Source organism: Myripristis murdjan, chromosome 16 (assembly GCF_902150065.1).
Source record: "Myripristis murdjan chromosome 16, fMyrMur1.1, whole genome shotgun sequence".
Lineage (NCBI taxonomy): Eukaryota > Metazoa > Chordata > Actinopteri > Holocentriformes > Holocentridae > Myripristis > Myripristis murdjan.
Window position 1 is genome coordinate 23,951,202 of NC_043995.1, and position 15,962 is coordinate 23,967,163.

At 40.6% G+C, this 15,962-nt stretch overlaps 1 protein-coding gene across 1 annotated transcript; it reads right to left on the reverse strand.

Moving 5' to 3' along the window:
• Positions 1 to 1,233: 1,233 nt before the first annotated feature.
• On the reverse strand, positions 1,234 to 14,718 carry sh3d21 (SH3 domain containing 21). The gene is made up of 17 exons (XM_030072809.1): positions 14,493 to 14,718; positions 13,672 to 13,829; positions 13,495 to 13,552; positions 12,676 to 12,785; positions 11,878 to 11,968; positions 11,729 to 11,790; positions 11,602 to 11,641; positions 10,967 to 11,061; positions 10,366 to 10,467; positions 9,888 to 9,939; positions 7,262 to 7,312; positions 6,981 to 7,098; positions 5,785 to 5,950; positions 3,983 to 4,063; positions 3,164 to 3,360; positions 2,235 to 2,298; positions 1,234 to 2,096 (listed from the first exon to the last, which is right to left on the reverse strand). The coding sequence occupies exons 1-17, from the start codon at positions 14,494 to 14,496 to the stop codon at positions 2,064 to 2,066; spliced, it is 1,482 nt and encodes a 493-aa protein (XP_029928669.1). The 5' UTR covers positions 14,497 to 14,718; the 3' UTR covers positions 1,234 to 2,063.
• Positions 14,719 to 15,962: the final 1,244 nt, after the last annotated feature.

A 15,962-nucleotide genomic window follows, 5' to 3' on the forward strand; every position in this document is an offset into this window, starting at 1 on the left:
TATATCCTGCGTACAGCAACATTCACGCTATGTAACCTTTGCAAAAGTTCCCGTTTTAAATTGCTAAATGAAGCACACAGAGTCCAAAAACAAGCATAATTGCTTGATTTGCAGCCAAACCTATTATAATGAGTCTGAGGACAGAAAACAAATCTTTGAGTGAATCTCAATCAAATCTAAAGATAATCTTGCTCTCATTAAAGTAGCGACATATTGGAGCTTTGTTGTAATTTATCAGAGGCCGAGCATCTAATCTAACTCTGCATCTGTCTGCCCCGTTGCTTTAACAGCGGCAAACTGGTCTTTGTCAGTTCAGCTCCTCTTTCATTATTTCTAATTTTAACTCATCTGTTTTTCGTACAGTGGTATGACCTCTGATCTCCAACATCCTTCATTTTTAGCACCCTGCCCCCCCAGCAGTTCCATCTCACTTGTCATGAGTTCTTCCTGTTTCAGTGCACGCTGTCCAACCAAAAAAGGCAGCTTCACATATAAAAGAGGGTCTATTCTGAAAGAGCTACATAGGAAAAACTCAATTCTGTGATTTATAGGAGCGCCTGTGTAGTGTCACCCATGATTAATGATCCAAATTCCTCAAAAGTCCCCTCGTGATAAAATCCTCACTTGCCTTTGTAGTCCTCAAAATACAGTATTTTTTTAATGCATCAACAAAATGCTGAAAATGCTACAACATCATCTGACAATTTGTTTACTTTTGTTCATTTCACATTACTCTTGTCCAAGAGGAAATACAGCCTCACTAACCAGTATTCAGCACAGTTTTTAAAAATAGTATGTTCCCATGGTAGTTGCAGAAGCCCCCCAGTCTCTGATCAGCTCCAGATGTCGTCCAGATGTGCTGTGCAGCGGGCAGCACTGGTACACCGAGGCAAGAACATACCACCAACACTTCGACCAGAAATGAGATCTTTATGACTTATTCATATGATGGTGTGGTCCAAATACGGGCACGAGTAAAACAGTTTGCTCTATGAAGAGCACAAAGAATTTCTCATTAATTTTCTTCCCACAGTCTCTATATCCATCGCGATGAGTCACTATGTTTTGAGTTTCAGAGTGAGTCAGTTTTTCTCAAAGTGACACAGGAAACCTTTCGCCACAGCTGCAGCTTGTGCTCGACTGCAGTTAAGCGCAAACTTTGATTGCAATAACTTTTGATGCATTTTAGCAAATTTCAAGGATTTTTATAATTAATCAGTGGCCACTTTTTTCCCCATTACGTTCATAAAATGGGGAGCACAATTTTTACCCATCTTTGACTGTTCAAATATAAAATACTGAATCCTCACACATTTTCTCTTCTGAATGATATTGCATGCTTAAGGTTGTACTTCCATTTTTTTTCATATTCTCTAATGTGAGTTAACAACAGATCAATTTTATTTCTGTAATTCAGCACCCATGGAGGATCATATTTATTTATGCACAAAAGTAGACAAACAGTGCCCCCCAATGGACTAATGTGTTGTTGCAGTCGGATCTTTAAAAGCGTACCTGCATGTCAGCCTATTATTGTCGCTTTAAATTATGGTAAAAGTGCCCCTTTAGATATCTTAAAATTATATTTTAATTCTTTTAAAAAGACACCAAAATATGTCCTTCTATATACAAGTGCATATATTATTACATGTTCTGCTGAGGCCCTGGTTATGCAAATAGTAAACATAACACTTAACAATGTGAAAAGTAATAGAAAAGAAAAACTACACACGTTTTAAACAAAGCATTGCAAGTCTTTGACTGTTAGAAAATAGAACCAGCTCAGCCCCAGTGTTTTTCCAGCATACGGTATGTACAAAACAGTACATGATTTGAATTCAAAGTCCAGTTCATTCAATCGGATGGAGGATTAGCCGGGCCTTACGATCAACCGTGCTTTCTAATGCAGCCCTCGCTCGTGTGTCTGCAGAGGGAGAAGACACCAGGCTTGTCCCTCCCCGTCTCGCACTCCATGTCAGGAAAATGTTCCTCTTGTGTAAATTTGCAGTTCAAGGGCCTGACATCGTCTCAGACAACCAAGCCAGTCACAGTGTCAGCTGGGATTAATGTTTCATCCTCAAACTATGTACCTCCTCCTGTAAGGGAATGATGTTTTGTTGATAATCAGTTACACTACAGCATTCAGCTCGGGAGCCACAACTTCTGTATGCTTTGATTTAGCAAGTAGGCAGTGAGCACTTATGCATGCAAAACTGGGGATGCATTTCTCTGACCTGCAGCGCCGTTCGTTTGCTTCTCTCTTCTCTCAGTTCTTCTTTCATTTCCTGCATGTCGCGCCTGATTGAGAACAACAAAAACAAAAGCAGTAGGTCAAAGATGTGGACGTGTGTAAATAGGTCAAAATGCGTGATACACCTCCGAGGTGATTACTTTCATTCACTGGCATAAAATATACCTCACTGTGAAATGCTGGTGTGAATAACTGGCAAAAATAATCCAGTGTTGGTATGCTTCCTCTGGAGGGAGTGCTCACTCACTGCTGTTTTGAGGACAGTGCTAAACTCTTAAAGAGCAAATCAGCAGTAAATCACAGAGGGCAGAAAATTATTGTAGAAACATTTTTATTTATATTTCATTTCATTTAAATTAAATTAATTTATTTCTTGGTGTCCACAGCAGCCTGACACAACCAGATCTGCAACTCATCATGCAGGGACACCATTGATTTTGGGTACTTTTACCACTGTTACCACTACTATTTGAACATTGTCATTCAAGCATGTTACAAACCACACCACACTCTGCGATGTCAGAGCAGGAGCTTTACATCAGCTATTAAAGGCAAAGCACCTGCTGTGCTCGGGGAGGCGTGCATGCTGCTTCTTAGCTCCAATTCAGTGCAACACGGGTTTCTTGACGTATATTTAGTCATGGTTTGCTGCATAACTTTTCACTCATCGTTTCCTGTGGGTAGAGAAGTGTCAACACCCGAAAGCAGCATTTCATTTGGGCAAACTGAACAAATCTAGGGCGTCTCAATCAGGGGACAAGGAGAGATTTTCTGTGTTACAGCCCTACTTTTTGACTGAAGCTCATAAGATTGGCGTATTTTAACAGAAATGCATGGCAACTTTCATTTTTTGACGCCCATATTTGACAAAAAGAGGTCTGAAACAGGCTCAGTTTAGAGTGTGATACTCACTCATGTTGTGTTTGCAGGAGATCCAGTGTCATCCTCAGTTCCTTGATCTCAGCCTGCAGGCTTTCCAGGGAAAGCTCTTGTTTCTGGGTCACAGCTCTGGTGTCCAGCACTACCTTGGGTGGTGCTGGTCGAGTTGGAGGAGGGGTCTTGGGCAGATGATCAGGCTTGGAAGGCAATGGTGTGAGAGTGTCTGCACCCTGCAATGATTTAGGTGTCTTTAGATAGATTTATACAGTCCAGATGCTAGATTATGATGCTGATATATTTAGAAACATACAGTTCCTTGTGTCATTTTGGTCAAAATGTATGATTTCTTAATGACTGCTAAATAACCACTTCTTCATTTGTAGGTTCAGTTTAATTTTATGAAGGGGGAAGAAAGACGAATTCAGAAGCTTAAAAAAATGAAAACTGAATTCCTAATTATTCATCTGCAATCTAAGAAGAAGAAGAAGAAGAAGAAAAGAAGAAGAAGAAAAGGAGAAGAAGAAGAAGAAGAAGAAGAAGAAGAAGAAGAAGAAGAAGAAGAAGAAGAAGAAAATGGTGCAAGCTACTTGCACCATTTAAAAAATGACGATAAAATTATTATGCTTCACATTTCAAGAAATTGTTCATTCCAATGATAATAACTATCTTCACTTAAAATATGTATTTATATAAACATCTCACTTCTCTTCCTTCAATCCACAAAATTTATGGATCCAACTGTAATGCTCACTGTCCCAAAACTTTCTAATTCAGTGTCCACTTAATCTTGAATTTTACAGCAAATGTAACACATTACATATCCAGAAACATTTGAAAGTTAATGACACAAACCTTCTGTACGCCAGCCGATTTCTCTGCTTGGGGCTTTTTTGGCGATAACTCTGGTTCCGTGTGGTCGGTGCCGCTCTGCGCCTGCAGATGAACAACAACCATGACCTTACTGATGATACCTGTAAGGAAACAGCTTTGCAAACATGCCTTTACTATCTCTCTATATCAACAATGTCAGCTTATCAACCAGGCCTGTATTTGGGCCAACCAGGATGTAACAAGAAAAAAATAATGCATTTTAATTGTTTTGTTGTGTGTGTGCGTGTGAATGTGAGTGTGTGTACCAACTTTCCCTCAACCTACCTCGTCTACCGCCTCTAACTTAGCAACTTCCTGCAATTCCCACAATGCCTTTTAGACAGAACCCAGGAGAATGAGTACAAACCTGTTGCTTTGAATAAAAATTTGGAGACATAAATATAAATATAGCTACGGCATGGAGCCAATTAGCCAACGTTGGGGTGTGCCTCGACTCCAGCCATGCCCTTTACTCAAACGCACTTTGTGGCTGCACTGCATTATGGTCTATTGAGGCTGCTGTCAAAGGAGAAACTGGTATCTCTGCCTCTTTGACAATGGTTTGCTGAACGTCAGTGCAAAACTATTGTAACCCTCTGTGCTCTGGCATCATTCATAAATCTGTCAACCAGTAATACAGAAGTGCAGTAGCCAGACTTTGAACAGGTGCTATAACAAGAGGCCACATCACATTTATTTAGCATTGCTGCCCTGCCTTCTCATAGAAATTTGAACGCAGAAATTTATAAACCCTTTGTACATCTTTCAATGTATTCTTAGGCTGGCCAATTAGTCTCAGTTCCCAAAATCCAGCTAATTTTAGAGGAAGATTGAATAGATAGAAATGAATCGACAGAGGGCCTCTAAACGGCCAGTTTCAACAGAGCCAGCCAAATTGGTTTCTACCTTAAAATTGCATGGGAAAAAAATGCTTTTACTTGATTTTTGATGCATTATTTCATATTTTTTCTCACTATATTATGTAATTATATTGCTGTCATACTGTTTATCTCTTGTTCTTTGTGCTTGTTTTATGATGGCGATTTGTAATCCATGGCGTAATATATGCTATAGTGCTATATGCTGTGTATGAGTTTAATTAATGTTATTGCTAGTAGCAGCAGTGGTAGAAGCAGTAGTGGCAGTAGGATCACAGAACCAGTTTAGAGGGAAGCCCTTGCTCTTTGTTTTCCGAGAGACAGAAGTCAAAACCTGATTTACCATCAATGTTTTACATTGCTGAGAAATGTCTGCAGCCAAATTCCGAGCCATGCTGGAAATATCTTGCGTAACATCAGCATGTCTACATGTGGGCCGCGTGCCACCAAACAAAGCAGGGCCAGAAATTCAAGTGAAATAAGAAACACATTACCAGTAATTGCTTTTTTAGCAGTGGTAATGTGCTTTTGATCGAACTTTTTCTTTAAGAATTTCATCACTCTGACTAACACTCTTCATGGAAACTCCCAAATGTTTTCCAAAAGGGACTTATCATCTTCCACTGAAGGACCTAAAATGTGTGCACCGTTGGGTGACCCGTCCACACAAGATAAACAAGGGAGTTGCCTTTTTAATCCTGTGAAAACCTCAGGTTGCAAAGGTTATCTGTACAAATGCTGGCTACCACTATCAGTGTGGTTCAGCGGGTTATTACTGACTCTTCAAACGGCACAGTTCGGCGTTTTAACCATGCTGGGACTCTATAGCAGTAAAATTGATCTTTATATTGACGGCATCAGACAAAAAGTCCTCAAAGTATTGTTTTATCCCTACAGTGGACTTGCCTGTGCTGCTGTGACCAGGCCAGATGGTGGTCTCCTCTGTGGGGGTTTGGCTCTGTTTGCTGTGGGATGGCTCAGCTTTTCGGTGGACACGTCCACTCCATCAAACTGGTCAGAGTCCTTCTCCTCTGGCTGTTTTGGTGAGACAGGCAAGAATTCCCCATTGGCTCTGGTAGAGAAGAATATTATTAAAACTGAGCAAACAGGAAGAGGGCATACAGCAGTGAGAAAAAATACTAACAAAAAAAAAAAAAAAATCAAATGATAATTTATTTCCTCTCTTATTTTCAGTTAAGGCAAACCGTCGTGCACAGTTTACAACTGACAGTGTCCTGCAGTCTAAAGATGTTTGAAAACAGCTGTGTAGAATATTGATGTGGTTTACAGTAAACTCTTGGGATGGTGGCAGGTGCAGAACGCTGCAGCTTGCAACCTCTCGGTATGTCTCATTTCAGCCTGGCACACGTTTCCCCTTCACAACACAAAAAACGATGCCAGCTTCATAGGAAGAACATCTCAGCTTCAATAAACTTAATCCCTGGATTTAATCTGATGTGAGGTTTAAAAATAATGATCCTGGATTTATAGGCCTAGAGGATGGAGCTTTTGTAAACATTAAAAGTGATTCTTTAAGAAGTTGGAAAATTATTCCATCTAAACATGTCTTGAAAAAAAAAATGTCAGAATGGCTTTTTCTCCATTAGTAGTCCCTTCAAGACAGGGCCTTGTTTGTTTTCTCAGGCTTGTGTGTATGTGTGTGTGCGTGTGTGTGTGTGTGTGTACGTGTGCATGCATTTGCTCAGGAAACAGGAAATGGGCTGCTCTCGTCTGTTTAGGCCTGATCTGACTCATCCCAGAGTTTCCACTGCACCACTAAAGGTCGGGCATCCTGGCATTCTTCTTTAAGGACGCTATGGCAACAAGTAGCACCGACCAAAACCACGAACATCTGAAGGCACTGCGCCCAGTGCCAGACGACAGAGGAGAAAATGTTCCTGACATTTTCTAAAGACCTTTTGCTTTCCTCATTAGAAGGGCTGCAAGTGAATAACTGCCTAAGTTTCACTTTGAGTGCCTTGGTTTTCCCTCTTGACTTGGCGGACGTATTCTTCAGTGCGTCAACAATGTGAAATCTGGGGCGGTTATGCATGGCCATGAATAATGAGGGAGAAAATGGGAGATGTTTTGACATCACTCACTTAGGCAAAGGCTTGTTGGGTTTGTCCTTGACAGGTGGGGGGCTGGGCTTGTTGATACATGGCAGCTTGACTTTGGTTGGAGGGTTGCTTCTCAGGTCCTTTCCCTCTGGTTTTTCATCTGTTAAGCAAATATTTCACATTATTCCAGACCATCATATCTTTGTGAATGATATGATCCAATAATGTTGTGTCCCATAAAGCTATCCAGTGGTCCAATATTGCAACATATACAACAGAATCTAAAAGTGCTACAAATAACGTCATAAATGTATTCAAAACACCTTTTGTCTTCACTGGTCCACCTTTCTCCATTGCTGACGCCTCTGCCATCACTGAAAAGAATAGTGCATAAAGAATTATCACAATGTAGCTTTTTGTGCATAAATAAAAGGCCTACACTTAGTAATAAAATAATGATCTGTTAATGAAATGGTGGAATTACGTTTTACAATTGTTGGGGATACAACAGTGCAAAGTTTAGACAAAGTGGCTGTGTGACAGGAAAGTTTGAGTCTCTGGGCCTGCTGAGTGGTTGTCCTAGACAGCAGTGTTGTGTGAATGTGTGCAACAACAAGAATAGGAAGCAAGGTGTCGTCGATAAGGAGCATGAAACCTCTCTCTCTCCTGGAAATGACTTAAAATTAATATCTTCTTAATATTAATATCTGTATCCATTTTATGTGAACAACACCATGTCAAATTGATGCCTTACCAAGACTTTGCTAAAGTTGGCATTATGTTGTTTTTTTTCACTGATTCAAGCTGGAAAACAAATCAACATGGCTCTTAAAAGCCAAAGGTGAAAATGTACTACTTTACAACTCTGAGAGAGGAATTCGCCTCATGTTCGCCAAAATGTTTTGGTTTACTGTGGCTGCAAAAAAAATGCTGATGCTCCTTAATTAAGCTGAATTCTAGTTGAAGCACATTTGCATGGGAAGGATCTGCACATCACTGAAGCAGACTCGGTCACAGCTGTATCCAACAGGACTGCAGCTATAGTTGCAAAGGCTCTGAACAAGTTCTTCAAAGACAGTCTCTCTGCATACACACTGACTGAGAAAACAGACGTTAGGAAGCTGTTTGAGAGATGCCCTTCCTTGTTCCCTACTTGCCAAGCCAGTCCAGTGCTTATTTCAAATGGGTGAAGTTTAACCTGCCAGCAATCTTTCTCAATTCAACACAAACACAGATCTAAGGAGTGAACCTGCTGTAATCTATAGCCCTTGAGATAAAAAGCAGGACCTTGTATGACACGTAATAAATGAAATCAAGACTTGGAGATGAAAAACTGACAAAATGATAGCAGAGACAGCCTACCTTGTGTGTTCAGAGCATTATGCAACATTCCCTCTCAGGCAAACCATCCACAGAGTAGTGGCTACAGTGCTGCTTCATGGGCTGGCTGTGAAAATCTCTGTGACAGAGCTCTCCTTAGTCCCCCCACCCCCAGGCTTCCTCCAAGACTCCTGAACCTAGTCACATGACCAAACCAACCACCCCCACCCCCCCCCATCTCACCATAGCCTGAGACTTCCTGCGGCATTCTTGCAAGTGATACCGTGTATTAACGTGCCATAATGAGCGTAATGAGGTGGGAACATGAGATATGAGGCTGCGCTGAGATTATCTGAGGTCACACAAGAGTTTAAAAACATGTCAGCCACAATGTGCCAGATCAGTGTGCGGGGTATTAACCTGCCATTTGAACAACACATATTTTGATGAGTACGCTTTCTGAAGTTCCTGAATATGGATGAATCCAACCAGGCAAAGGGCCACAAGTCTTAAGATGTGGAGGGATATTCATGTCGATACATTGTCAAGACAAAACTTTTGCTTAATGTGCAAGTGGTAGAGAAAAAAAAAAAGTCCTGAGGCAGCATAAGGGCCTCCTCAGATCAAACTCTAAGCCACATCCTGCTCTGTAGCTGAGTAAAGTCTGTATTTCTACATCCTCTTGTTTCAGTCAAAACATCTACATTTGCATTCACTCTCTTGTTTCCATCTTTGTATATTTCAAAGTAATCAAACCAGAAAAAGGACATTTTATGGCGCATAAGAGACAGTAATAGGTAAATAAAAATGATAAAACAAAATAAACTATCGATAAATTTGCAAATAAGCATATTAATAATCTCCTTACATGACCAATGCAGTGACTCATGATAAGTGGCAAACTCCAAACACTACGACTGCACACACGTGACAATAAACAATCCAGAAGTGAAAAAAATGTTCGGTCTGTTGATCCAACTATGTGACACACAAAAATTTACTTCTGTTTGTGTTAGTTCCTGATGCACTCAGTAAATAGAGACAATAATGAGGGTTTTTCTAAAACTTTTTCAACCTGTAACCCAACAATTTAAAATTATTCTATTGTTGCACACCCTGTATGTTGCTAAGTGTGTTGCCTAAATGTCATAATGTCATAATGTCATAATGTCGTAATGTAAATCTAAGGAATATAGTTTCACCTAGGGCGCAAAGTTCATGTGGAGACACATCAAAGACAGATTATCATCTCACTTTGAACATCAAACCATTGTTCTGAGATTTTCAGAGATTCGGTTTGGTCACAAACGGAGTCTGTGCAAATTCAGTCATTTAGGGCCGCACGTGGCTGTGAAATATTGACATTGATCGGGATCCATAATGGCTGCCTCTTAAACTAACTCAACTGAACACGATGCTGTCAGTATCTCCATTTGCTAAGGCAAGTCCATCATGGTCCAAATACTCAGCTTACTGCCAGACTAAACAAACACCACTGCAGCTACAAGTCATGAGTCAGACCCTCCAAAATATTTAACCACCCTGCGCAGCGTCCGAAAACACTTATTTCTGGCTGCGATAATGCTGGGCTGATGTGTTTGAACAAAGCGATAGATACTGTTGTCTTACCTGAGCGTCTCTCGCTGCCTTTGCGAGCAGGCGGCTGGCTTGCGGTCCCAGACTGAGAGGAAAAGAGATGACAAACTCAACAGGTTGGCAAGTATGTCTCCCTTGTTCTACAAAGACACCACTATTGAACACACTCTTTCCACTAAGGGAATTTTCAGTGAGTAACTCCAAAACAGAGGATGTTGTAGACAACCCTGGCTCATTGCCTTTTATAGAAATAGTAACATAGAAGACTTGTTTCTGAGCAAAACACTTGCCAAAGAGTACAAGAGAGTAAAAAAGCCAGCCAGCTACAGATAAAGGGGCTTTGCATACCCTGAAGCACTCTTTTGAAGCGTTTTAAAAGAAAAACAAAACGTATAGCCAAGATCAATTACTGTATAACATGTCCACGGTTTCATGCCAGCTCAGTGCAACGGCCACATGAGGAAGTTCTAGCACGAGGATATTCTTGAGAACGTGTCTCATGTCCACTCACTTGCAGATTGTCCACTGGTGGTATCACCATGACAAAGTTATCCGGGAAGAAACCTCGGCGTCCGTTTAGCTCTCCCTCCCACCAGCCTTCATCTTCTGTTTCCTTCGGAGGGAGATTACAACGGTCAAATTAGAACCTCAAAGACAGTGCTGTCCGCTGGGATGTGAAATTGTCATAACCAGAGGTAACCAAACGGTCAAGCAAAACATGGCTGCCCGTGGCCCACAGTGATTATTATCAGAATATCATCAAAGCTATCTGAGAAATCTTTGCTGTCCACTGATGCAGTATGACTTGGAGAACTGCAGCACTCACGTAGGCCTGCTGCGTCATCTTGTGAACAGTGACACATATATTCCCTGATTTTTTTCACAAACTGATACAACTGGTTTGGCTGGTCGGGTCATGTGCAGGAAATGGTACCATGTTTTGTTTTTGGTTTTTTGTTTTTCTTCCTGCATTTTTGTTTTGTTTTCTGAGCATGAAGCTTAAGATGAGCTTCTTGAATGTTCCAAAAACATGATATCACAAGAATGCACCTAGAGAATATGCTAGAAAATAAAAATAAAAAAAAACAAGGCAGTATGACCAAGGCTCAAACCTTGCTGATTATCATGACAATGTCTCCTTTCTTTAGAGCCAGCTCATCGTCCGTTTGGGCTTTATAGTCGAACATGACTTGGCAGCACTCCGTCACTGAGGAGACATGAGAAAGGAACATAATTAGCAGCCTAGCACCCACTCACCCATTGCACAACATGGACATTAAAGTAAATGTGTTGCAGGAAAAGGAAGTTCCTACAATAATGCCATGACTAAGATCATCAGCAAAACTATTTTGACCTGCATGCAACCTTGGAGCAGGAAGAATGCATCGCACTGACTCAAAGCATTATCGGAAAGAAGCTGTGATCAACTGGAGATTAGGTTTTGAACCTTTGCTCCAAGTTTGATGCACAGTATGACGTCAAACCAAGTAAGTGTGAATATTTTTGTGGGACCCCACCCATAGATCATCAAGGCTAAAGTGCAGGAATTACGGCAGGTCACATGGTAATGATGTGTCTTGGTGTAGGCGGTTCACACTGTTTTTTGTAATGACTTTGCACAGTTTTGCAAAGCATAGAAGTGTGTTTTGAAATAATGTGGTTAGTGTTAGGAAGATGCCCAGTTCGTACAAATATGTCTCTGTGGTAATTTGTATGATTTGATATGAAGATTTAACTGTTAACTTACCATTTTTGGCTTTGTTCCTCACACTTGTTCTTTGATGTTGCTTTACGCAGACAAAAAAATACATATATTCAGTCAAAGGAAGACGGTTAATATATGCTTAGGGGAAAATCATGTCTGTGTTGCATACCTCTTTACTGAAAACTGCATCTGCGAGTTTGGGTCTTACTTTGCCCTCACTGCTCTTGGCATCTGTAAACGATTAACAGCAGCTAATCAGTTCAGCTCCCTTTTCATCGACTTTAGTTTAGATTCTATGTAAAACATAGATTTACCTACCTTTAGAGAGCACAAAGATTTCTTTGACAAAATTTGATGGAAATGCTCCGACTTTGCCATTTTTAAGCCCCATCCACCATCCATCTTCAATCTGTCGCATGGAAAATTAGACAGAGAAAGTGGAAGCGAGAAAGGCATCAGCATTTAAGTGCAGCTTCTTCACAGACCCTCCATAAAGACCTCTGCAGAAACATAAACATAAAAGACTAAGCTCCAACATCCAGTTTATGATTTTACTGATATCCTTTTTCCTAAGTATTTACTTGATGAGGAGCATCTATTTATATGGTGTCACAAATATTCAGAGCAAGTCTCAGAACAAGTCGGATGAGTTCACATGTATCACGCTAAAGCAGGAATGTTGCAGAGGAACATGCACTGTAAGCCTGGGAGCCAAACACACAATAGGCACAATACCCAAAGAAACAATGAATGCCATATCAAAAACTTTCTTTATTTGCCCAGTGCAGATTTGTTGAACACATACGCTAGTGTTCAGCAACGCCCTGCTTCACTCTCACTCAGTTACACATTGGGACTTCTTCTAATGTTTGGCTAATGTATACCACCACTTTAGCAAATGGAGGTTAAGTGCCCTGCTCAGTGGAATTTCAACAGTGGTTCACTTTTCACTCTTCACTTGCCTGACACAGATCTCCCCAGCAGGGATTTTGACCAGCAACCTTTGAGTCACAAGCTCACTTCTCTAACCACAGTATGTCTGCACCACAAGCTGACCAACGACTTGGCTATGAGTTCAAATGTTGATGTCTGAGCATTGGCAAGAGGGGACTCTACCTCTCTGATGATCTCTATTATCTCCCCGACAGCCAGCTCCAGCTCATCTTCATTCATGGGGCTGTAGGCGTACGTTACCTCGCATTTCCTCTGCTGTTTCATCCTCTTGGCTGAAAAGACAAAGCATCACCAGCCACATCAAATGACAGATGTGCCTTTTAAAATCCACCGTTGATGCGGACAGGGGGGGAAGAAAGAGCTGCAGAGGTGTGCGTTCAGCTGAAGACGAGGCAAAGCACAGGCAAGTCTCAACAGGATACTGCTGAGGCTGCAGAGCACTGGAAGCTGCTTCATGTTCCTAGCTTGATCTAATCCCTCTCAAAGGAACTGTGTTTGCACTATAGTTATCTGTTCCATTTTCATACATTATAATTAAGTTTGGTGTGGCAAGGATGTGGTCAACGTATATTTACAGTGAGCCCATGATTGCTTGCTGCATTGTCTGGCTGAGAAAATGTGCACATCACACTGACCGCAATCTTGAGCACTTATGCGCTTTGGACCATAAGTTTATATTTGGCAGACTGCTATAGAAAACACATTTGAGGACATGGGCTGAACAGATTTTTTTTTTTTTTAATGCAATATTATAGCATATTTCAATATATGTCAGCTTTTCACAGGAGAAATATCTCAATTAAGTGTTGTCAAATTAATGTAATTTCCTCTGACTGAAAACTTACCTTACACTGAAATAACAAAATGCACTACATAGTGCATCTAGTAGCCTGCTTCATGTTAAAATGAAGGTTGAGAGTTATTTACTTTGCCCAGGTCTTAATACTTGCTGAGATTTTAAGAGATAAGAAATTATCTTACTTTTCCTTATGCTTCTCGGTTCCCTTTTGCTGTCGCCTATCAAATACACCGGCACCTCCTGCAAAGACAGCCAAGACAAAGCATTTAAACACACTTGGAAACAAATGAGCACACATGCAAATGAATACAACAAAATTCAAATCAGTGCAGTGATATGGCAAAATAATGAGAACAGACCTTAACAAAGTTGGCTGGGAAGATGCCTTTCTTGCCCCTCAGCTCCCCCTCCAGCCACCCCTCCTCATTGGACTTGGTGACGTTTTTAACCACATCCCCTGTTCTCACTGTCATCTCATCCCCCATGGTGCCCTCAAAGTCCATTAGCACCAGCACCTCTGCAGCACATTTGTAAATGTAAAAGAAATTTAGACTCTTTGCACCAGCAGCATTGGTTTACTTTCTTCACAAGTGATGTGTCCTGACATCTACAGATGAAGACATATGCATGTTGCAATGGCCTTGTGGTAAGTGTTGCTATAGGGGACCTCTAAGAGCATTACAGGGGCAAGGATACAGGCCTGAACGAACATGAAATGTTGCAGACAGACAATACTGTTTTCTGTTACGGCTTAATCCTGTCTAAGGAATGCAGTTTTTTTTTTTTTTTTTTTTTTTTTTTTTTTTTCAAACACATTTCTGTTGACACTCAAACCAACATCATTGCAGGAAGGAAAAATGGTGTATATTAAGTTTCCCAGTACCCACAAACTTGCAAAAGTCTTTGAATAAATAGAGAAAGTAAGCATACCTTGCCTAAACCTCAGCAAACAGAAATACAGTCATGAGGTATGTAAAGTAGTTTTGTAGCAGAGGTAGTTTTTCACTGATACTCTGTTGAATTAACATGTTTGTCAAATTCAGTTGCATTATGTGCAGATGCAAAACCAGATAGCCCATCATCACTTGGCCACTCCTGGCTCTAGCTCCTTGCAAACAGACAAGCGAGGACATCAAGAAAGACGATCTTTATGTAAACACATGTGATCATGCTGACTTACCCATGGTTTCACAGACAGACGGACACGGTCTCCCTCAGACCTGAATGTGTAATTCCTCCTGTTTGCAGAGCAACCTAAGAGTTCTTGAACAGAACAAGAACTGAAAGACTACGGCTGTATTGCCTCACACTGAGAGATATGGCAGCCAAGGCCCTTCTTCCTACTTGTCAAACATTAACATTGTGCAACTTTTCCTGAGGCTAGTCATGGCAAGTTACCAGCAAGAAGTAGGATGGGTCACTGAGCAAGAGAGCAAGAGAGAGAGAGAGAGAGGGAGAGAGGGGGCGTGAGCGAGAATGAAGATATAGAAGAACAGGTGAGACAGGTTTATAATGGAGGAGAGCTAAGAACAAGAGTGATGTGAAATGGAACATGACCACATAGCTCAAATCGAACAACAAAAAACAAAAAGGGTAATTGTGCCACCTCATTTGGCCCAAGGAGATAAAAACACTAATCTGTATAGCCTATAATCTATAGTATGTTACCTATATTCTTTGACATTTTTTCATCTGTATATTGCATGTTATGTCTATATATTTACATAGATTCAATGTCAGTGGCTAACTTGACATTCTCAACTGGGAGGTTGTGTTTGTGTTTGTGTGTACATATTGTTGTTCAGCCTGCTATAGTACGCCCCTTGAGGCAAAGTTGCTGGCCAATTATAGAACGCCTTACCCTGAAAGCAGAACAGGAGTATGCTAGGCTGAGTTTGAAAACCTCTTCAGTGATAGGCATGAAAAGAGCACGGCGATGAAAACAAACTGCATAGTGCTTCTTAACAGCAGCAGGAAAATGTGCTGTGGATTGTCTTTATAGCATGTGGTGGTAGCAGCTGAGGCTCCCTTTGTCATCCTTGCTCCAGTCACTGAGTCATCAAATGTAGAGAATTGTTACACTAAAGCACTTTCTAAACTTTCCTGTTGAATATTATTAAATGACTCAGGATCACATCACTTCAATGAAGAGGTGTGGCCGTATGATGTGTTTTATATGCTCTGAGAGTTAAATATAGCCACCTTTGGGTGATGAGTGATTTATAACTTTATGACAGTGGCTGTCTGGTGTCTGGACTGTCTGGTTAAATTATTGGGCCAACCTATGGGGGGCTGATTTAGCGCTCCCTAATCAACCCAACAATGAAAAGTGTCTAATATTTCCTGTCTTGAAAGTTTGGCTTGATGGTGGCACTAGAGCAAAGGTCATGGGGTCACCAAAATCGATATGGTTCCTCCTCCAGGGATGATCAATATGTGTAGCAAATTGGAAAATATTCAAATAAAATGTATTTGAGTTATCATGCTCAAAGCCAGGATCTATCTATTTATACTATAATATATATATATATATACATACATATATATATATATATATATATATATATATATATATATATATATATATATATATATATATATATATATAATTACAAACAAACATTTAATTCCTTTTCGACCAGACAAGTTT

Excerpts from the sequence above, each read along its gene's own strand:
- sh3d21 (XM_030072809.1), bottom strand. Across the intron at positions 4,064-5,784 it reads GCCTGGTCACAGCAGCACAG|GCGCAGAGCGGCACCGACCA; the intron begins GCAAGTCCACTG and ends GTTCATCTGCAG. Across the intron at positions 2,299-3,163 it reads CTCCTGCAAACACAACATGA|GCGCGACATGCAGGAAATGA; the intron begins GTGAGTATCACA and ends GTTCTCAATCAG.